This window comes from Apaloderma vittatum, unplaced genomic scaffold, assembly GCF_000703405.1.
Source record: "Apaloderma vittatum isolate BGI_N311 unplaced genomic scaffold, ASM70340v1 scaffold4884, whole genome shotgun sequence".
Lineage (NCBI taxonomy): Eukaryota > Metazoa > Chordata > Aves > Trogoniformes > Trogonidae > Apaloderma > Apaloderma vittatum.
In genome coordinates, this window is record NW_009714295.1 from 58906 (window position 1) to 86798 (window position 27893).

General features: G+C 36.7%; 1 protein-coding gene across 1 annotated transcript in view; it reads right to left on the reverse strand.

Moving 5' to 3' along the window:
• Positions 1-27893, reverse strand: part of CCDC146 (coiled-coil domain containing 146) — a 65894-nt gene that overhangs the window by 12851 nt on the left and 25150 nt on the right. The window contains exons 2-12 of the mRNA XM_009868693.1: positions 24770-24852; positions 19977-20186; positions 12328-12389; positions 11625-11794; positions 10946-11019; positions 9441-9668; positions 8323-8509; positions 4524-4619; positions 3229-3399; positions 1797-1885; positions 1513-1677 (exon numbers count right to left, since the gene is read on the reverse strand). Coding sequence (XP_009866995.1) covers positions 1513-1677; positions 1797-1885; positions 3229-3399; positions 4524-4619; positions 8323-8509; positions 9441-9668; positions 10946-11019; positions 11625-11794; positions 12328-12389; positions 19977-20186; positions 24770-24852 — 1535 coding nt within the window. The remainder of the gene's footprint in view (positions 1-1512; positions 1678-1796; positions 1886-3228; positions 3400-4523; positions 4620-8322; positions 8510-9440; positions 9669-10945; positions 11020-11624; positions 11795-12327; positions 12390-19976; positions 20187-24769; positions 24853-27893) is intronic.

Genomic DNA, 27893 nt, shown 5'->3' on the forward strand with positions numbered 1-27893 from the left:
TCGGGGACTCCATCATTACATGCTCAATAATTCTATACAGAGCAGTGAGCTTCTTTCTGGTTCCACAGGGTATTACTGAATTGAATTAAACTTCTGCAAAGCAGGTTTCAGACTGAAAGCATGACATGCTGTGTGTTATTAAATATTTTCTGAAAAAACTTCCTCTCATTTGGACTAATGCTCAGTCCCCCAAACTGTGTAGGCTGCAGTTAAATCAGTGAGATTGTGACACTAAAGTCTATTTTCTGCACGCAAGAGAATTAGTGGTGATTCAGTACTTGTTGCTAGTTTTAAAACCAGGTTTGCAGAGATCAAAATGTCTGTGGGATCTGCACTGGAGTAGGGTCATCTATAATAATTAGATATTTCTGATATCTAGGCAATATACATCTGCCTTCTTAGCCTTTTCCCCCCTTCTTTGACCAATGATTGATTGGGAAGGTCTCAAAAATTTTAGCATGAAATGCCAGTTTATGCATCTTAAAATCACTTAAATCACTGAAGTTCCACTTCTTTTCTATCCACTTCCAGCATGACTTTGAAATCAAGCTGCTCAGAGATCTACAATACACTTGGAATGAATGTATGCTGAATGCATTCTTTGATCTGGTTGTGAAATATTTTGGCACTGGAAAAAAAATTTTGGAAAAATCAAATAATTTTTAAACTCCTTACTTCTGGCTGTGCCGTTTTGCATGCACAGTTAACTATTCCCTACCACAGTTAACTGTTCCTTAGCTTTCTATTTTCCCAGCTACCAATTTTGGAGACTTTGTCATTCTGTCTGTATTGCAGAATATCATCACTAGAATGCCAGAAAGTTGGCAAAAGGCATCTCTGCTAAACAATGGTCTGTGAAAAAATGCACCCCTTGTTCCACCTCACCCTCTTTGTTGTGACTGTAACCTTTGATTTTCAGGAGGACGGCCTGGCAATTGAAACAATGTTTTGTTTGATCAGAGGTGAATGTTATCCAATAAACTGCAGTTTAAGTTTGAACCAAGAAACGCAGTTTGTTCTCATTTAATAATTAGACAGCCGCATGATTAGCTAGTGACTCATTTAATAGTGCCATGCACGAGGTGATGGTGGAATCTCATATGGGATGTCTTTTTGCCTAAGGATAAGCAAGTATGAGTACAACAGTGGTGTTCACACGGAATAAAATAGCATGATAATTCGGATATGAGAGGCTCAAGAACTGTGATACAAAGGAAAAGCAATGACAATTTATCCTTCCAAAGCACAGGAGAGAGTAGCCAGACAAAGAATGCTTTGTGACATGCAGTGATGCCCCAGTTGCTCGTGAACTGTTAGGGTGACAAGATACTGGCACAGATTATTTAAGGGTATTGCTAAATTTCTTGGAATCAGGTTTTAAAAATCGGTGTAATAACAATCAAGGGTGATGTGTATAGGCATAGCTGAAATTGAAGTAGGTAGATTATTGCTTAAGAATCTTTCTAACCTTACATTTCTATAACTGTGATCTACAGCTTACTTAAAACTCACCTCTCCATGGTTACAACAGTATTCCTTAAATTTTTTAGTTCATTTCCTAGCAATTTTACCCGGTTTTTAATTTCACTTGCTTTCTGCTGAGCAGCATGCACCAAACGTACACATTTATTCTTTTCATTTTGGATAACTTCAAAAATTTTAGTAAATCCTCGGAGTCTGAAGAAATGACAAGTGTGAAAGAAATAATTATTATAATTTTATGCATACATTACTTGGATGAAAATTGCTGTGAAAGACATGTTTTAGATAATGTATTGTTAGCATTATTTTCTTACTCTTTTTTGATTGCTTTTCTCCTCTTTTTACGGTCTGTTATTTCAAGGTCCTTTCTTTTTATTTCTTTAATGGTATTTTGGAGTTGTATCTGAAATGTAAATATCATTCAGTAAGCACTTGAGATATATCAAAGAAATATCTTCAAAGAAATTACTCAGAACTGCTGTTCCTCTTAGACAAGGAGAGGACAGTGAGATGAAATTATTCTAAGAATAAAGCCCAAATATAATGAAATGTTTTTATTATGACAACAGTTTTTTCCATGTGTAGAAACCTGGCTCTTGACACTTACAATGACTGCTATTAATGCAGAAAATTTGATGCTGCATCTTAAAATGCTTGGTCCTTTCCATCTGGAGTTCTACTGCTTCTTTAATCAGCCACTTCGTTCCACTCCTATGTAATTATTTGGCATCTGCATCACTGAAATTGTACCTTTTCAAATAGAATTTCTTTTTTTTTTACTCTTTTTCTGGCTTTTAAGCAATCACTGATGATGGAGTAGAATGGTATATTTACATTTTGTTATGGCTCTGAACATTTTGTTTCGGTTGTAATCAGTCTTTAATATCCTGTGACATGAACCTTCAATGGACAAGCTTTTTCTCACCTCACACTGGTACCAGGAGGAGGAAATTGTGATTAAAGAGCTGATGCTTGTTGGGCATGTGTGCTTATGTGTGTTCATTACTTGGTATGGTGGAGGGTTTTTTTGATCTGTTTATGGACTGATTTTTACTGAAGGTGCAAAACCTGACGTGTTTGTTTACTCTGTTTTTATAGACAAAGATTCCCAAAGCAGTAGCTTATCTAATTTATTTCAATACAGATGTACATTGTGGAAGCATAAATACTTCATTCCTGTGCAGAAACCTGGTAGGTAGTATAAGCCACGCAACATCACAGCACATACATGATACCAGCAAGCTGCAGGCAGCAAACCCAATGACTAGTCTTAGCTGCTGTTATCATAGGAAAGGTTTTCTTTCCAACCTTCTTCACATTAATGTAATAATTTATACCTGAAAATGTGTCAGGAAAATAAAAACTAATGTCTCTCCTCAGAAGGAGTAGCAATTCTGTTCATCTTTTAATGTCCACATATTTGTAAAATAAAACACCTAGTTCTACTTCTGAGAATCTCGGTTGAGGCTATTTGCTTTTCTGCCTCTTTATTCCATAAGCTTGAAAGAAAATGTCCTTTCAAATACCTTATTTCAATTGCGACATGATATTTTAATATACTGTTGCACCACACCATAAATTGCCAATAAAACAACACAGTATTGTGAGCTTCCTGTGTTCTGAAGAAACTTCAAAGTCATGAGGGAAATCAAATTCCATAAGGCTCTCCTCACTAGTAATTTAATTGCTCCATAAACCAGCTTTCACTTTAGAAGAGTCTTCCAATTACATGAGATAATTTTTCACCTGGGCTTTCTGAACATCCCTAGATTTCTGCTCACGTTCTTCAATTTTGATCCGGGTCAGACGCGCAAGTCTGGATAACTCATCTCTGCATTTTTCCTGCTCTTCGAAAAGCCGTCTTTCTTCAGCAATACATTCTTCTAACATGTGGGCATCTGTATCTGACATCATTTCCTAAAGAAAATTAAATTCCTTATGTATTGATGCATCTGCAAAGTACACATATATACAGACTACATGGATTAAAAAATAAATAAATATTGCTTTAAAACACTAGCTGAAACACTATGCACAACCCTTGTAATAACATATCAAAACACTTCATCACCTAGAAGCATAGCGTTTCTGTTCCTCAATCTAGCCTGTCTTTCAGTGTCTGTTTGGCAGAATGATTCCTTGTTGTCATAAAATCTTCAAATAAGCTTACTGTCAGGTTTTGACATGGCCGTACTACACAAGGGAAGACAATGAGCTTTCACGTCAAACTTAGACCTTTGAAAGAGAGTAAAGTGTCTAGATGCCTAGAGTTGTTGGAGATTCAGTCAATGCAGCCAGGGAGCTCAAAAGAGCTGGTTTTTATACCTAGTGTTGGGTAACCTCTTCAGGAGGGTGGGGATGGATGACTTCCCAGGCTCCCCTCACTGCATGACTAGATCGTTATTGCCTGTTGGGGCACGTTACATACATATTCCATCAATCCCATCTGCTAATGCTAACAAATTCAAAGACAGCACAGAAAGAAAATGGATATAAGAGAAAGAAGGTAAGGAAGTATGATCTTAACAAGAAGGTATGTCTGAAATATGTCGCTTCTTACAAATTCACTTATTCAGTGGCAAGCACTAATTCTCTCATACTCAAGACACCTGCATTTCCACACTATACCTGGCTGTGCTGAGAATAGACAGACATCCACAAATGACAGCACTCTGAAGATGAAAAATTATAATGTACAAATGCTACATTTTCCTTGTTTCAACAAGACACCGTGCCATATCCAAAGGAAATTTATACCTATCATATTTCTAGTTTTAATATCATTAATGATATTCAGAAAAACTTAACCTAAAAAGTGGATTTACTTTCTGCCTTTCAATACATGACCAGTAACACCAAAAAAATGCTTTTTTAAATATGACAAACAAGTTGTCTTTACAGTTGAACAAATTATCATGTTTTCTCACTAGAAAGCTGTAGCTATAAACTCCCATCATTTTCATTTCAAACAGTCCCTTTTATTCTCATGATTGAAATGCAACTGCTATAGTGAAAAAGTATAAGAAAACAGAGCTCAGCACCTGTTTAGCTAAACTTCTCTTGGCCATTTCAATTTCCTTCTGCAGTTCTCGCCGTCTTTCTAACAATGCTGCATTACTTCTAGGAATAGCTTCTGCCTACAAAAATAAATAAAGTACACTGAGTGATGCAAACAAAAGATATGAAAAACGTGAAGTGCAGATAATCTACTGGAAGTAATCACACAAATTAAGAAATGCATTTTCTGTCTTGTTACAATAGCTAGTCTTAGCTTTTAGTTGTGTTCCTCATATCCAAGTTTCCCAAATTTTTCTTTTAAAATTTAACTATAAACACTAAACTTCACAAAGCCCAACCTAAGTACAGAATCTATAAGGGTTATGTTTTTCAGAAACTAAACAAACTGTCATTAAAAAGCAAAAATCACAGAGAGACTATGTAAAGATGTCACCTTCTAAATTCACAGAGGATTTTCTGAGTGAAATTCTGACCTTACTGAAGGAAAAATATAGATCTACCACTGATTTTAATACTGTCAGTATTTCACATCTGTGTAGATTTGATATAGTATTTTGGGGGGGGGTTGTCATTCAAGTAGGATTCTCCTACTTCATCCTTAGGCTCTAGGGAGTTATATACCATTTTTTCTTTTACATTATGGGAAAGTTTGTTAATTCATTCAGATTTTAAAATGAAATGTGTGAAGGAAGATGCATTAGAAACTACCATCTGCCTTAAATATAACAAACCCACTACAATTAGTTGCAGGATATAATTTGAAATGCAAAAATGTTGTATTTGTCTTACAGTGATTAAGTTCCCTTAAAAGCTCTTTACAGTTACAGGTAAGAAATAAATAAATAAAGCAGGCTAACTTGAAGGCATATGTCCATAATTGCAAATCTGTAATTCATATAGGTGAGAAAAAATGACAGTGAATGTCACAGCTGGAAGCTATTCACAGATAATATATGGTATCTTTCTCAGATCTCAACCAGATGTTAGAGTTCAAACTACTATACCTCAGTATAGATAGTACAATGTTTTGTACTTGGAGTTTTCACTTCTGTGATAATATTTGAAAGTTAGGTGTTTGTTCACTTGCAGAGTAAAAATCAAACTGTGGAATTACTTTGGTTTTAGCTGCCAAAGATCAAAGTGTGGAGTTACTTTGGTTTCAGCTGCCAACTCTGAGATTTGATTTGACTTAGGTTTGCTAGGAAATCAATAAAACCTGCTCTAATCAAGTTACTTTCACGCTTCTGGAGGGAGCAAACACGGGTTTTCTGTGGAGTACGGATTAGTTACCACTGCTGCTGTGTAAAAGGCTGCAGTGTCTGTAAGTAGGCATTTCCACATTTTCAAGACGGGATTCTAAAGATGCCATCAAGCTATTGAGTCTAAAAGTAGAAAGCTCCTATAAACAGCTTTAATCTGTTAAGGACTTTTGTTCACATAAGACATGACTAAACTTGGGCACTTTTGGCTGTCTCTGCATTGGCCTGACTGAAGAGAAATCGTGCATGTAGAGCGTCCAGTTCTCTTTCACACGGAATGCTGGCGTTTAGCAATAGCTGACCTTTCACAACTTACTAAGAAGGAAAACATTTTTGAAGGAAGTGTTCCTGTAATTTCCTTTTTCTACAAACCAGTCATTTTGCACTTAGCACATGAAGCAAAGGGAAATTTAATGCTGTTTCTGCGATCACATTTTTATAGTAGCAATTAATTATTGAGATTTTTTCACTTGGAATCACAATGAATAAATGCAAATCTGGCTTTTTTTACGTAGTTAAATTAGTTTCAACTACTTAAAATATTTTAACTTTTCCTAGGTGAGCTTGTAAATCCTCAAAATTTAAACAATCTCAGGATAGCAAAAGCCAAAGAGATTCAAGCTTGCCATTCTAGTTCTTTCATACCCCACTACTGCATTTGAGCTGACCATGCCAAGAGAAAAATCAGAGAAAAACCAAAATTAGTGAAAAAACAGAAGCATGGAAGGATGCATGAAAACAACTACACTGACATGGCCTGTTTGCGTTAGGGTAGTATCCTGCAACTTCTGGAGTAAAATGCTGTTTAGAATTCTGATTCTCTCTCTACGAGCACACCCCTTTTCCCGATTCCTCACGATGATGCTACCTGAAAGTAACACACAATCCTACAGGATAAACCAGTGTTAGCAATGAGGGAATCCTTTGCAACATAACTTAACCTTTAAGGGTCTTGTTACGGGTCTCACCCTTTCACGGTGTGAAGGGTTTGGGTTGGGTTTGGATGTCACCCAGGGCTGTGAAATCTAGCCACGGCTATTGGTGAGTTATGGCATTTGATTTTAGCATTACATGTTTTTGAACAATTGTGGTTGAAAAAATACCATTTCCTCAATTCTCTCAGCTGATACCAAACAGAAATTCAGCATGAACTTTGAGATCAAAGTATGGAATATGAGTCACTCCTTTAATCAATATTTCAGGAAATTCAACCAAAACCTTTTTTTTGTGTAGTAAAAGAGCTTTCCTCCCTTCTCCCAAGTGGGCTTATATTACACATGTGAATTCAGGAGGATTTTCAGGGGAGATAGAAAAAAATAATATCAAATATTACTAAGTAATTTTTAGAGATGTTTAAATAGTAAAAATAAGTATGTGTGAGTTTTTATATCATATAGTTATTCTAAAAAACTTTACAGTGATGTAAATAAGACTTTCTTCTTCAATTGATTAGAAGGCCCAAGTAAAATTTCAAGGATGCTGCGTCAAGGTAGGAAATATCAAGACCTATGAAAAAATACTCATTCATCTGACTAAATGAGATTACTTTTATGAGACTGACTTACAATTTAGACTAAAGCAAGGAGATAGTATAGGAGAAAAGTTTAAGAAAGAGAGAATGGAAGAACCAGTGATGAGAGGAAGAGAATACGAAAAAGTTATAGACAAAGTAAATTTTTAAGAAAGAATTGGAAAGAGAAAAGAAAGGAAATGCTTTGAATAGACAAGCAGAATGAACCTGCCCTTTAAAAATAGCATAGTAAAAGGCACAAATAAATCAGAAAAGAGTAAATTAGTATGAGAAGAGGAATGGGTGAAATACTAGTGCAGGTAGGATATGTGGAGGGTGAAATTTGAGTGGAAACAAAGAAAATATACGGAATTATTTCATATTATTTAACACCAAAGTTTATATAGTGCTAGTTTCTTGTCCCCTGCAGTATTTAACACTTACAGTAATGTATAAACAAACTTCTAATTTAAAAAATAGTGTTAAATTTTCATCATTTGGGAGCCAGGGAGTATGTGGCTCTATTTTTCTGGTATGAATTTCTTTGATGAAAATTTGCAAGTCACTATATTATTTCACTCATAAATGACTACAGTTCTACAGTGCTTTAAAGGAAGACATTTAGATTCCCATCTAAAAATCAATTTCTTAATTAGTTCAAATATATCTTGATGTAGTATTTTTATTACAGTCAGAGCACCTAGAAGTTCCTTTGCTAGCTGCAGCAACATTCTTGACCCTTTTGTGTGCCTAGGAAGACACGACGCCACAGCGCCAATATAACCTCCCAGTTCTCCTTGATAAGGAGATAGATTCCCATCTAAAAATCAATTTCTTAATTAGTTCAAATATATCTTGATGTAGTATTTTTATTACAGTCAGAGCACCTAGAAGTTCCTTTGCTAGCTGCAGCAACATTCTTGACCCTTTTGTGTGCCTTAGACTCAAAACAGTTTTCTCCTCTTCCCTCTTTTTGTAACAGTCAAAAGCTTTCATAGATAGATTTCTTACAAGAAAATTTAGAATTCTTATGATCAATGCATTCATACAGACCTCCGTCTTGAGTCTTTTATGCTGTGACTTATCTTGTTCCAGGGAATCATAAATCATATTCAGTTTTAACTCCAGCTTTTTTAAATTTCTCAGTTCTTTTTCTTTCTGGTTTTGCTTGTGAATGAGAATATCCTGTTGCTTTTTTTTCTCCAAAACACATTTATTTAAATTATTTTCCAGAGCTTCTCTACATAAATAGACACAGAATTTTAGAAATGAGTAACTTGACCAAGACGTGTATGTAAACGAGCATGATCAGTAAAATGGGTTTTGAGTACTATATCATTATGGCTGAGCAGCAAGATAAACACACAAACTATTGAGACAAATTAACTAAAAAGATAGTATTTTTATAACTTTGATCAATGATAATGTTCCTAGTGATGTCAATGAGGTCTCACAGACTTCTCTGAACATACCAAAAATTTCAGAGAAACTATTACTTATAAGAGGAAGAAAACATATTTTCTAGTATGAGGAAATATCTACGTGTTCACTCAAACATTTCATTTTAAAGTGCCACTATCCCTTAACACAAAACTTTAAAGGCAGAAGCATTGTTGCTGAGTATATGGCCACAATTACAACTGATACATCTTCCTCTGCAAAGAAGGAATCGTTTGAAACTTGCAATCAGTCTAGCAGTTTACCAAGTATATATAAACTCGTAATTCAAGGGAATATTAAAGAGATGAGTAATCAGTCTCCACTGAAATTCAGGAGTATGTATGTGCAGAAATCTATGATCCTCATCTGAAAATAAAAATACTTCTTCTCTTGTTCCATTTACTTTTTGTGGGTAACACAGAAAAAACTCTATTTTCACTGTAGAGAAACCCCCCCAAAAGACTTCCCTTTCAAAGCAAAACCCAGTTTCACTCTCCCAGGATTTTATCAAATGCTTATGCTTCTTGATGTTCTTCTTCAAGTCAGATCCTAGATTCCAGTGGTTTATATGAACATTTCTGAAGTCAAAACCAAGCCTGATATTTTCTAGTCTGCTCTTTTTACAACATAAAACTTGAAAACATAAACAATACAGCAGAAAAAAGGAAATAGATCTTTGAAAACAGAGAACTGTTCACTCATACAACACAGTTTATGACTGCTACTCTAACCTGTCTAATAAGACCGCTGATTCCTTCTCTCTACTAATTTCTAGTAATTTTGTCGAAGTAAGGCATTCTCGTTCTTTGCTTTCTACCAAAATTTGTTTCTCATCCAATTCTTTCATTATATCTTCTCTTTCTTGCATAATCTCTTCAGTCCTTTTTTTAATGGCTTTCAGGGTATCGCTCAAGTCTTCTATTTGGATATTAAGCTCTTCTTTCTCCTTTTCTGAATCACTGTGGATGTATTTTAACACAACAGTATGGGTTAATGTTTCCACAGATATATATATAAATGGCAAAATGTTAAGTTGGACACACAAAATCATTTCAACACCACAACTATCTACGTTATATGTTTGAAAGCAGACTACGTACAGTGAAAATCTTCAAATGCCAATACAGTTCAACAATAAAATTGCAGGTAGCTATAAGGGAGTGACAGGGGGTTTAGCAACATGACAGTATTAAAAAGGGTTCTAGTAAACTGATTTCTGTCAGCATGGCTAGGTACATGGGTGGGACACTTGTAAATATTATTATTTCCAAGACTGAGAACTCTGATTAGTTCATTCTATGATGTAATACAAGTATAAAGACTCATTTAAATACTTCATTAATAGCAATCTACACAATATGCTAGGGTTTTAAAATTGCTTCTCTGTAACATCATAGTAAACACTTTTATTTATGATGTCAAGGTTGCATTAAGCAGAGTAGTGACGAAAATGTTGAAGAAAACCATTATACAACTTTTAGAAACAAGAAATTTAACATTGTCAAGAAATTTCTATGTTACAGGTAGGGACTGCAAGCAAGAGACAAAAATTTCAGTATAACCCTGTGCCAAAACAGTGTATAAACCTCGACGTTCATCTGGATGCAACCGGACTGCTGGGATCTGTGAGTGACCTAGCTGAAACTGCACAGAGCTAATTAGATTTTACACATACAGAAAGCAGCATATGTCTACGACAGGGTGACCCACTTGTTGGATGAACGACAGGCTATGGATGTTGTCTACTTTGACTTTAGTAAGGCATTTGACACTGTTGCCTACAGTATTCTCCTAGAGAAACTGACTGCTCTTGGCTTGGATGGACATATGCTTTGCTGGGTAAAAAATTGGTTCGATGGCTAAGTCCAAAGAGTCGTGAACTGTGAAGTTAAATCCAGTTGGTAGCCAGTCATGAGTGGTGTTCCCCAGGGCTCAGTACTGGGGCCGCTCCTATTTAACATTTTCATCAATGATCTGGACCAGGGGGAAGAGTGCACCCTTAGTAAGTCTGCAGATGACACCAAGCTGGGTGGAACTGTCAACCTGCTTGAGGACACTATTTCATGCATATACTACATCTTTCAGTACAGCACATGGATTTTAAACGGATTACAGATGCTTTTAAAAATGTTAATACTAATTTTTATCAACAACTATACTCAATTATCTCTGTTACAAATGGATGAAAAGAAGTCAGATATACATATTTATGTCTCTATAACTAGTAAAAGCATACATTTTTTTCTGATTCATCTTCTCAGTTTCTTTTCCAAGTTGTACTGGAACACCAAGGATCTTAACTAGCTCAGCCTAGTGACCAAACAGAAAGGTTAGATTAATAACCTCAAAATGTGATGGGATTTCATAGAAGTAATATTCACCTAGAACTGCTATGAAAATGGGCAGGAAATGTATTTTCAAATTACTTGAGCTTGTTCCAAGGAATTGCAGATACTGTGTTAGAAACTAAACAATGATACTTACAATATCATTATGTCTGCCAAATAAAAATTATGCTTCAATATTATTGATACATCTGATCATGTTATCTCTACCATGGAAAGGAAAGTGACAAAGACCTGGGTATGTTCTTTAATTCTCAGCATAAATCCGTATTACCTTGGATCTGAGCACACATTAGAGCAGCCTACAATAACACAACACAGTAAACGTGATTATAGAAACCATTTTTTAATCGAAACCATGACTATTATTACTTCCTAAAGGAGAAATACTGGGTATACCACAGCAGCATGTTTCATGCTTATTGAAAAATGATGTAATATATAATGTAATGCCAACTAACGTATTTGGAATGACAAACAACATCCAGATTATTAACTGTTTCCTTGGACAAAGAAGGTACACATATACACATACATGCACACATACACACACGATTAATTTTACGTTACTTTTAAGTTAGCCTGCTTCTCCAGAAGCTTTTCTGTTTCTTTCTTATCGATTAGCATCAGCTTTTGCTTGGATGAAACATCTTCCTTTATTGCATTAATTTCTGCTTTCCTTTGGATTACTTCTTTGCAGAGCTCATCATAATTTTCTTTCAACTCTTTAATTTTCTTCTCTGCTTCCTTTAAAAATCAAGTAAAAGATCAGATTTTTTTATTTTCCCTTTTGTATTTTGCAGGCTTGTGATATAATATAACATGGAATGATGATAACATTTTATATCCAGGTATGAAACACAATTTTTTAACAGATGTATGTTTCTTCTTTGAATAATCAGCAGAATTTTATTTCCAGCAAAACCACAAATATCCATCAGAATTTACAATTGCAAATGTATTTTCCATACTCATATCCTAGATCCAAAAACCTGTAAATATCTTTACATGTAGTATCTAGTTGTTGAATACAACAAAAGTTTTCTTGAGCAAACTTGAGAACATATCTTTTCTGAATCAAATATTCATTGCTTGCCCTAGCTATCAAGCCTGAATTACATAATACAGCCTCTCCTCTAAAATCTACCTCTTCATTTTTCTGTGTATTCCAGATTTTAAATGAACTCTAGAGCTACACAATCTGACAACATTTTGATGTTTTTATAAGTTAGCTGACAAAACATAAAACATGACTTTTCTCATGGTTTTGTACTTGCCTTTTGGTTTGGAATTCTTTCATATTCATTTTGCAGAAGTCTTCTTTCTTCTTCCAAACTACAGAAAAAATTAAAACAGCTAAATATGTTAGTAATGTAATAAATATGATCATGTGATAGTAAATGGTAAAAATGTACTGAAGTCTATCTTGTGTTAGAGTAAAATGTACGGTGAATTATCAGGAACAATTGAAAGGCATTTAGATTTAAATGAAGGTTGCTGAGTGATAACTGGAAGTTCTGAAAAACAGGTTGTACATGTGCAGGATTTTTCTGCAGTGCACACATTTAAACTTTTGAACTTATTTTTTCTTAGTCCTACCACCTCCTGCAGGGATGCAATCATGCCTCATTCACCCTCATCTTTGTACTAGCAATTTAACAGGTCAGACAGCACCCTACACCCACAGTTGCTCCCAGCCTCGGAAAACAAAATTTTGACGTGGAACTGAGCCAAAAAGGAAGAGACAGTGGGCTGTAAATATCCACAAAGACATCACATATCAAAGTAAGTGCAGTTGCTAGCGAGAATCTTTCTTCTTCCTCGGGTGATGGCTCACGCACACATTCATGCTATAAACAACTGTAAATGAAGCTCCTCAGATGTGAGCAAGGCTCATACTCCAGCTGGAGGGTGGGCTGATGGGGGGGTCCTTGAGACTCAGGGCAGTTTGTTAAATAACTCTTTAAATAAGGGAGTATTAAGAGAAGAAGACAGGCTTTCATGAAATAGCTGTGCCACCTGAAACTACAAACTATGTCAAGGGAATCCTGGGGCAGCCCCACCTAACCAAAGCAGCTATTACAGCTACTCTGAATGTGGTTGATACAGAAGAGAGGCAACTGACTGGTATTTCATTTTTTTTCCCCAGAAAACTTTCAGCGGTAACTGAAGATTTTTCATGGTGATGGCTCAGGTTTCAGAAGGTGGTGGTCATGGGGAGAGAAATCAGTCTCCTAGCAGCCCACCTTGTGGAGGATTGTCCCTAAGATCTTGTGCTCAATTCTTTATTCAGTGCTGACTCCCTCCCTCCCTACTAAACTGTTTCTCATATTTTGGCACTCTACCAAAAGGAGAAAACCTATACCTGGAATCACAAGGTGACATCTTTCCAGTCAAGGAAAGAAAGCAGTTGTAAAAGAGAACTGAGTTTGCAGTGTTGCAATCAAAAAAAATAAAATTAAAAATCATGAAGGACTGGCTCAGATGAAGAGCAAAGAGAAAATAAAGGCAGAGTGTAGATGTAGATTTACAGCCTGTATGTATATTTGTATGGGCAGAGTAGAAGTATGCCTCTACAGGCACTGCTAAGTCTAAAAGCTAATTTGAGTTCCAGTGTTCGAACACCTGCAGACAGATAAAAATCTTGCAAAGAAAAAGTTAAATTTAGATCAGTCTTTTCTAAAAATTTGTTAATTGAATTGTGAGAAAACGTTCCATAGCAAAATCTATTTTAACTTAAGAAAATGCACAGAAGAGTGAAGAAAGACACATTTTGCAAGTGTTCATGGCAAGTATGTGAATAGAAGGAAACACCATAAGGTGATTCCTTCTTTGCTGCAGTAGGGCTCAGAAACTAATCCTTTTATGTTCCACTGTTTGAAGTCAATGAGGGAGAGCACAGAGGTCAGACTACTTTATAAACTCAGCTACTACTTCGATTCTGTGATAGCAGCTCTGGTCTGCTCCTGCGTACTGTGTCCCTAAGCTGTAACTGAGTATATTGTGTTGGAAATCCATGTAGATCAAACACAATGTTTGTACTTACCAACAGGCTGTCTAAATCTATAAACACTTTATAATGACAATTCATCCTCTCAACACATTTTGGCAGGATTCCTAGCTGAAGTCCTTGGGACTGGCATAATCACATTAATTGTAATGAATGTCCATTTTGCACAAATACCCATAACTGTTTGATTGCCACAAAACCTGATTAAATAAGTCCTGTGCAAACTGATTAAAGAGGTACTGCATTGCTCATCATCAGTCTGTGCTGTGCCTTCTTTAAAAGCATGCCAGGCGATCAAAGGAACAATCCCAAAAATCAGGAGGGAGAGCAAAGCTGACTGTTTTTTCTTTAGTCACATTCCTCACTCATGAGGACAGATTCCTGTGGAGTGATTCCAGCTTCACAACAAAGGCTTTTCCACCCCAGTAAAAGTAAAATGATTTGAACACCTCATTTTCTGTGGCATAACCAAAGGCAACACTGAATGGCAAGCACTAAGTTACCTCAGGAGCTGGCAGCTCAACTCCTTCCCCGCAAAAAACAGTGAATGCGTTGAAGGAAAAAGGGGATAAAAGAAGTTAAATTTCCCTCTCTGAAGCAACGAGTTTAGTCCAAAAAGTATCCAAAAATTAGACAGGTACTGCTGTGCTAACATCCGCAGACCTCCTTACTGTCAGGGATAAAACCAGGAACCTCCAAAGGGCAGGTCATCTGACATTGCAGGTGACAGTTTTAGGGAGAGATAAATTACCCATTGAAGAGAACATATTTATCTCTTGACTCTAAAGGGAGACCAAGCTGATTAATTCAAAATAATGTAATGTAGGTGGAGAAAATCTGTTTTTTCCATTTAACACTTGAATCTTGTAATCTGTGATATATAGACATCAGCCCCATGACTGCCTACAAAATACTTAAGCATCAATCACATCAGCAAATGAAATAGCTGTAACTGGCACAAGGCTTTTATAATTCTCATCATTCTATAGCCCTTTGATGAGTGTGTTTTTAATACATATGATTGTTATTATAATCATTAAACCTATAACAATATACATAACAAAAAGACGAAACTCATAACCATTAATGTTTGTAAATATTTTGTATATTACTTACTTTCATGCAGCTTAATAGCAGTACTGTACATGAAAAGCTATTATGGATGCAGATGTAATGAGTTAGAAAAACACTTGGAAAATTGGACCTTTAATGAAAATACTTTCCAGACTTTTCCCTAAGAGATGTCTACAGCTGCAAACTGACACAGAAATAAAAAAAATTAGGTCAGAGATATTGAGAAACATAGTGGTAGTTGTCAACAGAGGTCCATTTCAGTTCCTTAGCTCAGAAAATAGCCAGAACATTGTTATCATTACGAATCCCATCATACAAGAAAACGAACTCCTTCAGCTGGTCTGACACATAGCTGGGTTTGCTGAGGAATTCACAGAAGGTGCTCAGCATCTCCTAGCTAAAATCTAGTGATCACAAATAGAAGACATCACAGCTGACAAGCTGCCAGCATGAGAGTCACGTAAGGCTCTTGGCTGTAATTAATTTCTGTGCACCAGAGCATGCAGTCACAAGACTAGCTGACACCACCTTCAACTGTAACTCAATTTGTTTTACTTATGTCTCATAATTCTTTATTAGAAAAATTATGGACAAAAGTTTAGCTTTTCAGTTTTTAATTATTGAGTGACTAATCCTGAAATAATTACAAGCATTGAAATAATTTTCCATGTTTGCAATGCTCCTACAAGGACAAACTCAGTTTTGCAATCCCAAATTGCAGAGAACATCATGCAGTACTTCAGTGAATACCCTTTTGCTACCTGCACGAATGACTGTGAGGGCTCTAGACTGGACCCAGGGCTTAAACTAAAATTGCTTACAACAATCGGGCACCTTTAACCTCGCAAACACTTGTTATAGAAAATTGCATTATAAATTAATTGCTTACTTTAAAAAACATGGTGTAGATGATAAATTAATTTAGATTATATATTTATTATTTCTCAATAATAAGCTATTTTGATACTATTGCCTCATAAAGAAAAGTAGCTTTTCTTTATTTTACCTCACAAACCAGGACTCTAAGCCTCACATGAAGATTCAAATGAAAAATTTCCTCAAGCTAGAACAAATCCTTGCTGATCACATTGATCTTTCCCTTGTTCTGGTTCTAACCTGATTTTTTGGTCTATAATCCTATTCACTGAGGCTTGTTCAGTTCCAGTTACAGCAAGAAATTTCATGGCTGTGAATGCAATTGTACCAGAACTGAATTGGGATCACTGCTTTTCCTTTTACTGTGTTATACTTGCCTAAAAGATTTTTGAGAGGAAGAATATTCCTGGAGTCAGCTCTGATTTTGGGGTAGTGGCCTAAACTTTACAACCTCAGCAAAGTCTTTCCAACTGTTGTTCCCCTCCTGTGCTGAGCACTTGGGCAGACACACTGGCAACAAACTCAGCGCAACTGTGCGACGGAACAGGAGCACACACTGGAAGAGTAGGCACACCCCTACAGCGAAGGAGATCGCACCATGTCATCATCTCCCAAACAGCTGAAGTGCATCAGAGCTGCTTCTGAACACCTCATGAACCTATTCAAGCCATGAAAAACGTCACAATGTTGCCGAAAACCTGCTGATAGTACAGTGCTGAAAGCAATTAAATTTACTCTTGGAACAGTAAAGAATTAAAGCAGAAGATGAAATAACACCTTCAGCTGTTGAAAAACAGCTGAAAAAAATGTTTACAAAATCCAGCAAATAGGAAATGAAATATGGAAAAGAACATAGAACGCTCAGGGATCCTGAGATTAAAACCAGCTTTGCTAACATTATGGTATATCTATATGACTTCTCAAGAGAAAACGTTTACTGTTGTCTGATTTGAATCTGAATGCCCAAAGGGTGCTGAATGCCCTTAGCTATCAGACAAAGTGAGTTGAAGCAGGAAGAAAAGACAGCAGAGACTGGAAAGATGCTTTGAAGAAAGAATTACAGAAACAGGGAAGCAGGAGATCTGGAGGCTCTCCCTTACTTTCAGTTCAGCAGTATTTGAATAGACACGACTTCTACAAAAAGGATACAGCAATAGACAAAATACACAGATATGCCCTTCAAAAGCTTTTCCTCTCCAAATTCCCTGCCCGCTATACATAAAAGTAAATAAGCAGTATGTTTGTTTTCAGACTAAAGAGCCATTAGTCATAATTCCCAAAGAGAAGTTTACTTGTAAGTGCCAAGCACAGCTGGGACTGTATTAGCACAGTTGGACAACAAGGGAAACTGTGCTCTAGAGACATCAGGGGCCAAGAGAGGTTGGACAATGAGTTTCTGTCCTTTTGAGAAATGAAGGAAACCAAGCAGTCACCTAACAGCAAACTTACAATGATGCAGATTCCCCTCTGCCTTGTGACACTGCCCATGCACACAGTTATTTCAGAAGATATCACAGAATCACAGAATGTCAGGGGTTGGAAGGGACCTCGAAAGATCATCTAGCCCAACCCCTCTGCCAGAGCAGGATCACCTACAGTAGGTCACACAGGAACACGTCCAGGCAGGTTTTGAATGTCTCCAGAGAAGGAGACTCCACAACCTCCCTGGGCAGCCTGTGCCAGTGCTCTGTCACCCAACATGCATAATAATAGCATTGCATTATTATATGTGTAAAACTATCAGGCATATAGATCTTCATTTTACATTAGTGCTACTATTAGATCACCTGCTAGTCACAACTATTCTGGACATCCATTTTCACTTTGTGTCACAGGTACCAAACCCACTCCTTCATTCACATCCACCATCTGGTTTTCTTCATAGTACACTTCTCATTTCCTCACTACATTCACTCATCCATTCCCCATATGGGTATATATTCTGCCAGTCCTGTTCATTCTACACTACTCAAACATTAGAATCCCTGTCCCTTCCGGAAAGCAGTATCTTCTATCCCAAAAAACAAATCCACACATAACGAAGGCACATGCTCCTCACTCCACACTCAGAACATGCATAAGATCCAAATACCACCAGGCGTGAAGCATATTCAAAAAAATTTAAATAATTAAATAAAATTAAATAAGAAAGTTGATGAATTAAGGGAGAGGGATGGGGACAAGAGAGATCTATCAAACCATCCTGCAGCAGCAGAAATGTAGAAGGTCAGATGCTCACTGTCTTATCCAAGAACTACAGAGCATGAAATGAAGCTGGTGGAAGTCGGGTTCAAAAAAAGAAAGGAGGTAGCAGTTCTTTTGTAGTTATTCTGTGGAACTTATTGCTCAGGGTGTTGCAATGCCAGAAGTTTATATGGTTGGCAGGAGAAGGTCAAAGAAGAGAGGTCAGCTGAGGATTCCTAAATACAGACTGTATTTGGCCCATGAAATCCCTGTGTCTGAAATGGCTGGGGCTGCACTTCTAGTTGCTGTTAGATACTGTGCCATATGGACCTCTGGTCAGTCTGTACAGCTGGGTTTGATCTCATTCAATACATAAGACCAAACACAGGAAGTTTCTTATTAAAGTCAAAGAACATTTTTCACAGTATGACTGACCCAAAAAAATGTATTTTTAATCTACAAGATAGGATATTCAATTCATATATAAAAATTAAAGCAGTAAATGTGCAAGGGTAATTGAAACTATACCTAAACTGCATTTTTCATAGGACAGAAATCCCCTTTTGACTACAGGTAGAAAATACAGTACAAGTATATATCCCCTAAACATATAAAATCCCATCATTTCTTGGAAAAGTGATGAAAAATTAGTGAAAACTGTTCATAAGATATGAGGACAAATGGGTAAAAAGCATGATATTTTGAAGAGCTCATTTCTGGACTGCTTGGAAATTGCAATGAGTTCTGTATTTAATAATTATTTCAGGAAACATCATGTTGCTTAGTTATCTCATAGCAAATAATTTTTTCCAGATGCTTTCCATGTTTCTTTATTTCTCTCACTCCCAATTTTCTCCTTTCTCAAGTTTCTTTCTCTCTTAGAGCAAACACTTGACTCTAAAAAAAACTGCCAGAAAAATCTGTTCTGCGTAGTTTATACAGTGCCCCTGCTCTCCTTCGCAGAAAAATAAGTTTTAACTGGTGAGATGCTGACAATATTTATTTGTATATATACCAACTATACCACAACTGTATTGAAGATGCGTAAAAAGAGCGAGCGCCCACAAAATGAAAATATAAGTTCATCCCCATAGGTACATATTTTTAAAAATGCAGTAGTATTGTTTCAAATTTTACTATAAAAACTTCAAGGACAACACACTCATCTATGCAGACCATTAAAATATATACAATAACAGGATTATTCTGAATTTCTTTTCTTTTATAGAAATGTCAAGTATTCACCTTTTTCACAGCCAGCTTCTCATTTTTCTGACATAAGAATATACAAGTAATTCTCCTCCTTTAAATTCCTGAATAGAAAAGCTCGAATACACTGTGCTTCTCATGTTTAAAATAGCACTGGGTCTATTTATTACATTGTTTCCATAAAATCCCAGGGTCTATTTATCACATTGTTTCCAGAAAATCCCAGTCTCCAGCTTTCTGAGACACTTTAATCCTTCGTATTAAAGGTGTGATATACTAGAATTGTTCCTGTTAATTTTTGCCTACACAAACATTAATCATGCAATATAGTAAATTGTAAAGAACAAAGAACAGCATAGCATGCTCTAAAATCAAAATTATCTGCAAATCTTGCACCAGGGTGGTCACTGAAATGTTGCTGTTACTAGGGAAGGTTTGTGGCAATTTGTTTATCAACAGTCAGGAAATGTGTCCATGTAAGACGGAGGGAAGATTGAATTATATTCTTTGCCAATATCTGTCTCAGTAAACTGTGATAAACTTAGCAGCATTTGACCACTGTCACCTACCATTCCACCTTGGACTGGATTTCATACTCTCTTTCTTTAATAGCATTGTATTCGTTTTGGCAACTAAGCAGTTGTTGCCTTATTCGGGAAACTTCACTGGAGGATTCTTCAGGGAACTGTTCTGCTTTTTCCAGTTCATGCTGTTGCTGTTCCAGTTCTACACTAAGACGTTTGGCTTCCTGCAACAGCTGGATCTCAGATTCCTGTAAACTACATTAAAAAGAAAAATTTAGAACTAGGCAATGAGAAGCATGATCTTTGTATTTATACTTCTTTATCTACCTATAATATTTAATCTGGTCTGACCTCCTAGCTGACCCTGGTTTGAACAGGAGGTTAGACTAGAGATCTGCTGAGGTCTGTTCAAATCTGAATTGTGCCATGGTGCCATGAGAGCAGTGGAATCTCAAGTGAGGAGTTTTTTCCTACATACCTAGAGTTGGAGTGGGATTAATCTCATCTAATTTTAACCAGATAAAAGATGGTTCATTAGTCTAATTTACAGCTCTAGGACCTCCAAGAACTAGTGAAGAAGACAGGGAATACATTTTACCCTAACAAGAGCTGAAGGCTAGACCCACATCAGCATGGGGACCAACAACAGGGAAGTATTCACGGGGACATGGCCCAGTCTGGGCTCTACAACACCTTTAAGCAACTAGTAAATACCGTGACACCTACCCAGTGCTGAATGGTATGTTGCTATTGATGTAGTGTTACCAGTATCTGAAGTAACTCAGTAAATGCTACACAGGCTGAGAACACATTTATGGACTTCTGTGGAAGCGTATTACAAGATTTGTAGATGTGATCATTTATCTGACCTGACTTGTCTAGCTTCACAAAGACAACAAACTGTAATACTCTATCAGTGTTAAGAGACTGTACTTAGGAACCTCTGTGGTGACAGCTGAATAGCAGATCTTAAGGGTTGTTAGTAAAATATATCGATTATTATGAGAAAGTCTTAAGGGGAAAACAGTGTGAAAACTCATACACAATGTACAACACATAAACCTATTCTTTATGCTATAGAAATTGTGTATGCCTTCTTAATTTTACTACATTATAACTTCTGTGTAATGGTATACTAAAATTAGTCACAAATTACGTGGAAGAATAAAGAACTCTATCACTTGCATTCATTAAAAATATAATGCAATGTAATATCTAAAGATATCTAAAGGAATTTAGAATCTTCCCTATTGATGAACTCTACGTAAATTTTAGCTCAAAGATGACATTTATGGCTTAGCAACAAAGATGAAATTATGTATCACACTGAAGGATAGAGTTGAGGTGGTAACTATAAAAATACAAAATATACAACTGACTATACTGCAAAAACATAGCTGAAATAATATAGCAAAAAAAAGTTTTGTTCTGTGTAACACTTCTATGTAGATAACCACTTCCTTTTTTAAGATAGAAAATAAGAAAACCACAGACTTCAACAGGAAACAAGAGTGTGCCTTTATCACGAACAAATAACTTCATGTGTGATGGTTTACATAATAACATTGTAAAGGAAAAATAAAATGACTTATTGACATAAGATCCTATACAATATTTAGATCTTCTTCAAGTCCAACAGAATGTATGTTATTTTAGCAGTACATATAATTGGCTGCAGTAACCTATGTTAATTTCAAACATAATTCTTACATAAAACATAAAACATAATTTTTACATAGATTTACATAAACACATAAGTTCTTCAATAAAAATAAAACTCTAAATATTGCTTTTTTCAAGATAGTAAGAAAATAATAATGGGAACAAGAGCTGAGTGTTGAATCTAGACCAGGTCTTGCTCACTGTGGTTGCCAATAGTATTTTTTCATGTGAAGATTTAAATTTAAATGAAGACAATTGAGAAATTGAGGTAAGACTCTCAAACAGAAAATTAACTACCATTATTACCTGGATTTCTCACAGCTTGGTGTATATTATATTCATATTAGGCTCCTGAATTGATATAATAAAAATAAAAATTTACAATCAGAACATGTGATTGTGTGATTAAATGTGTTTTCAGAGGCCAAATATGATCTCAGGTACAGCAGCTTTAAGTGCAGCCTCAGTGCAAAGTCCACGGATGAGACAACAGCAGAACAGCCTGCTCTCAGCATTCCAGCTGTGCAGCAAATGTAAATTCAAACGCACATAACACTTTGAAGAAATGCATCAAAGATGTTGTTTGTCAGGTTCTGTCTCAGCTTTCCAGAATGCCAGAATGCAAAACTGAAATCACGAAATAAAGGACTATATATTACTAAACAAAGGACCACACTATGCACTTATAACTTTGTACTCTAGCAACAGCCTTGGAAATTATCAGCATACAGACTAGTTGCATTTATCGCATCAGACAAATTTGTATTCTATATCAGAGAGAACAATTGCAATCATTTGGCACAGCTGTTACAGGGATCTATGCTGCTTAAGATGCACAAGACTTTATCCTTGAGATTTTTGAATGCAACTTAAGGAGAAAAGAACATGTACAGCCTGAAGACATCTTCCAGTGTCATTTGTTTCCACATGTCACAGCACTGGGACAGATGGGAATTAATTGGGAAAGAGATTAAATTAAACTGTAAATTTAAATTAAATTTAACTGTAAAGTAAAAAATAAGCTCTTGATCTGCAGTTATAAAGGTGAAGAACTAAAAATTAAAAAGTAGTACTGATTCTGTGAATGGTTCATTGCAGGAAAAGAGTATTCACACATAGTGAACCTGCCATCAGGACTCTTTATAGCCAATGAAGAAAATCAGGCACTTGCAGATGTCCGTATAAGGAGGAAGTGTGTTGTCCCCAGTTCTTTATGTTGACTGTTAAAGGACTCTAGATACTAGTTCCCACGTCCATGTCTACTGATGTTACCACATGGAGAAATGAATCCCACTTTTGATGTCTGAAAAGTCCTTGAAATTTACTGGAGATCACAATCAATTTTTGGTAGTTGATCTCCCTTGGTTTCTTTTAGCAAAAAGAAAGACTTAACTATGGGAATTAGCATTTGTTCATGGATTGGTGTTTTGCTTTGACACATGACTACATCTAAGATTCTCTCTGGCTTTCTTACAGAAGTATGGCAATTTCATACTCCCATAAGAATCATGGAAAGAATGAGAGATGTAATCTACCATCTACCATTTTTATGCTTTTGGTGCGTGATGTTTACAGTGGTTTTATGTGTGACGGAAAAGACAGCTGAGTCCTGTTTTCACTCAAGCCATATTTCACTTATTATCCATACAAAGGAATTGTCTTCACATGAAAGAATATTCTACATAAAAGAGTGCTATATAAAAATATATAATTAAAATATGTAGCAATATGTTTCTATGTTTTCCAACCAGAGACTGTTTTCAGACTAACACTGGCTAGTTCAGCAGCTACTGGATTTTTACTTCAGCTCAGTGAATGCTGGTGTGGTAGTAACCTCCTCAATCAACTAGTCCAAAATGCACATGCTTAGTTCTGAGCATTAAGATTGCATTTTCCAGGGAGTTGAACTAGCTTAGGAGTGCTGCTTTTAATTTTGGTTTCCAAAAATATTTGCTATGCAGTAATCTGAATAAAGTCAGATGACTTTTTACAGCCAGAGCCATACTCTAATTCCCTATTTTATTAAGATGAAACTAGAAAACTCAGCTAACCTCAAGAAAAGCTGTGTTTTCAGGATTTTGGAAACCCCTTTTCAAATTACTTAGCACTTGTGCCAGGAGGTACATCAAGTCCCAGCAGGATGTAAGCAGGTATGACCTGAATTAGTTTTAGGATCCTTAAATTAAATGACAGAATAGCTATGGTTTTCTTACAAGCAGAATTGCCATAAAGGTTTTGATGTGGACTCTCAGGGAAATCAAGATAAAATATTGTTAATAAGGTGGGTATTATGGAGCGTATTACAGGATTGTAACAGGCCGTTACATTGGCAATATCGTGACGCTGATTTTACTGATAATTATGGGTATACCGTAAGTAATATAAAAATTGCTATTCATAAATACTAATGTAGTATTATGAAATGTGCAATAGGACTGGTTTGTTGTGTGAGACACTGCTCACCTAATACAAGTGCAGTATTGTGTCCCACTTTGTCCCTTCCTCTTTCCTTCTGCTCACACGTGTCCTGCTCCAAAGCCAGCCTTCAGGTTATGAGCATGATCCTTCGGGGTTATGAGCACGATCTCTTCTCTCTCCTCCACTAAGTACTGGAGCAGGGCAGACTCACAACTACTACACTTCTGAGTTTCATTTACAATTCGAAGTTTAAAGCTGTACCCTTCTAAATAAATTAGCAGTCATGCCTAATGTGACTGTCAATATTCTCAGAGAGTAAAATTTACACCTATTTAGATGTGACAGTCACATTCTCCTTCTTAAAAATGAGCCATTAGCTTCATCAGTTGCTCTCCTCAGTAGCTCAGCATGTCAGAGTCTTGTTGTGTTACAATTCTGGCTCCATGATCTTCAAATATATATTTATTTTTAACTTGCACATTTCCTGTTGCAGTTTGTGCTTCCTCCATTGCCATTGTTATTATGTTTATGTTAAAAACAAAGAGATTGTTCAAACACGTATTTAAATATCACAAATTACCTGGAAAGTTTCTATTAAATAATACTGGTTTTCAACCTTGTGTTCTTGTTTCCTCTTTATGAACAATCACTGTAAGAAATTCTGAAATGATAATTAAGCTTCAACAGATAACAGATAATGACTTTAAACCTGTAATGCTTTGGCTAGTTAAATAAAGTCTAAAAATGGAATATTATACCTTATCACAGTCTTATGCAGCAGGGTGTACTTTCCCTTCAGCTCAGCTACTGTGATGCCTGTGATTTTTCCAGCAGAAAATAGCTATGGAAGGGAAACAGACAGTTATGAAATCTCCTAAGCATTAATTCATTCTGCTGCTACTTTTTATAACTATAATTGGCAGCCTTTTACTTATCTGGCCTTTGGTAACATACCAAATCAAATACGCAGATGAAAAAAATGCTTATTTATATAATAATTTTAAGCATAAATATTAGGAAAAAAAGAATGTGTCTGTCCCAACCACAGTGCTACCTGTATCACCATTTCTTCTCTGATTTTCTGTTTGTATTAATATTTCATGTCTTGTTTTTTTAACTCAGGCTCTCAGTCACCCGTTTTCCATTTGCTTAACTGGTTCAGTTTTGGTATAACAGCTGGCCTGCACAGGTTAAACTGAGTCTCCTCAGGCAATATGGTTGTAAAAAAGATGAACTGGGCTCAAGCTGGATCATCCCCAGGCCACAAAAAGCACTGCCTTAACATACCTTCGGCAAATACCAAGATCAAACCACTCCACGTATTTAGTACTACAAAACCTATATGTGTGTGATGCAGGGTACTCATCTTTTAGGTGACACTTAAACACTTCATGTGTCTTGAGGGCAGTAATTCAGGCCAACAAGCCAGTTCTTCTTTGTATAAATAGGAAATAGGACTAGGAGCCCAATTTTGCCGCTGGGAAGTCTCTCAGCAGTCACACAATACTACCTCCTAGGATACTTCACAGAATCATAGAATGGCCTAGGTTGGAAGTGACCTCAGAGATCATCGAATCCAATCCCTCTGCTGTGGGCAGGGACGTCTCTCAACTAGACCAGGTTGCTCAAGGCCTCATCCAACCTGGCCTTGAACACCTCAAGGGAGGGGGAATCCACAGCTTCTCTGGACAGTTTATTCCAGAGTCTTGCCACCCTCATACTGAAGAATTTTTTCCTAAGACTCAATCTAAATCTGTTTTCCTTTAACTTAAATCCATTTCCCCTTGTCCTATCAGTGGGCACTTTTGTAAAAAGTCCCTCCCCAGCCTTCCTGTAGGTTCCCTTCAGGTATTGGAAGGCAGTGATAAGGTCCTTCCAGAGTCTTCTCTTTTCAAGACTGAACAATCCCAGCTCCTGCAGCCTGTCCTCGTAGCAGAGGTGCTCCAGCCCCTCGATCATCCTTGTGGCCTCCTCTGAACTTGTCCCTCTTATGGTGGAGACACCAGAACTGGACACAGTATTTGAGGTGGGGTCTCACAAGAGCAGATTAAAGGGGGAGAATGACCTCTCTTGATCTGCTGGCCACACTCCTCTTGATACATCCCAGGACACGGTTGGCCTTCTGGGCTGCATGAGCGCACTGCCGGCTCATGTTGAGCATCTCATCTATCAACACATCCAAGCCCTCTTCCTCAAGGCTACTCTCAACCCACTCAGTGGGTTTTTCTTTAGAAAACTTTTTTTTTCCCCCTCCTTTGGTTACAGGTAAGGAGAACCAGATAAAATCCAGGTAAAATATGTAAGGTGATCTTATGAAGGTCCATAGCTAGCCTTTCGAGGCAGCAAGTCAAATCTGCAGCTTCCACGGGAACTTGCAAAGAAATGTGGTTGTGCAGAACTCCTGAAATAAGAAAAGAACTTACTACAGCACCAGGAAAATCCCAGAATTCATACTTCAACCCATATATTTGACAAGGCCTCCAGGGAAAAGCCTTTTTCTAAGCTGAACTAAGGGTCTTTAAGAGATTCCAATGTGGGCTGTTCTGTTAGCTAACCTTTTCTTGAATATCCAGGAGAAACTGTCCAGAACCACTCCTATGGTCAAGAAATAGAATCCAAGTTAATATGACAAAGGAAGTATATATTTTTGTTTATAACTGTTTGGTTTATGCATTTTTTAAAGATCTATTGCAAAGTATTTCATGGTAGAAAAGACAGCCTTTGCTGTCCGAGGCCCTGAGAAAAGGAAAGGAGATCTGTCTTTCATTTGTTTGCATGAGATTAAAGATAAACAGCTCTCAAATATTTATTTTGGCATCCTCTATGATCCAGAGATACTGTTCACTTAAGTTCACAATACTAAGTAACTCTGCTGTGAGGAATAAAATATTTTCCTGTCTCAACCCATCTATTTCTTAGCCTCGTATGTTGCCGTATTTGCGTGGTACCTCATCCATGTTCTTTCCCCATGTTCTCCTGATCTATACATGAGTTCCAGTTTTTCTTACTGCTCAGCTTCACTGCAGACTTATGCCACGTTTGACAATGTTTCCACAGAAATAAACTTACTTACACTTGACGCTATGCCTTCTCCTTCATATGCATGAATTTTTACACTTTTAACACTTTATTTCTTAGTTCAGTTCAGAGCTAAGAGCTCTATTCCAATAAGACTGGTCCTATACCATCTGAAGACAAATAACTTTGAGGACTATGCAAGAGAGACAGTATGGATAGCATACTAGCATGTCAAAGGGAGTGAGACTTCCATGAAAAGTATCATCACCAGATAGCTGCCATTGCCCCAGCTTTATTTGGAGTGCCATCAGAGAGTCTGTGCTGGGCTACCCTGATGCCAGGATTTGTTATTAAAGCCTGACACACTGTTTTCTTCAAGATTCTTGGAGGGGAAGAACTAGTCAGTTATGGAAAGAAGGGAGGACAAGCATGAGCCTACTGTAGAAAAAATGCATTATTTGTGGTGATAAAAACCAGAAGAGGGATGATGCCCTCAATATACAGATATATACTGCTTTCAAACCTGCCTTTCCCACATATGTGGTAGCAAGTGATGTGTAAATGAAGTGAACCTCAGAAGCTGTGTTAGTTGAATCAATGGATCCTCCCAGAAACTCAATGAATGTCTAGAATAGGGCATACAATTGTTTTCCTTACACATTTCTATGATGCTGATGAATAGAAAATTTTCAGTCCCTGAACACATTGCCTAGTGATAATACAAATGAGAGATAGGACTGGAATGACAGTAGGTACCCACCTGGACCTGGAACTATGGTTGTCCACAACCAGCAGAAAATAAGTAACAGCTTTTGGCAAAGATACTGAAAATCACTAGGGGTCACCTTCTTTTAGAGCCACTGC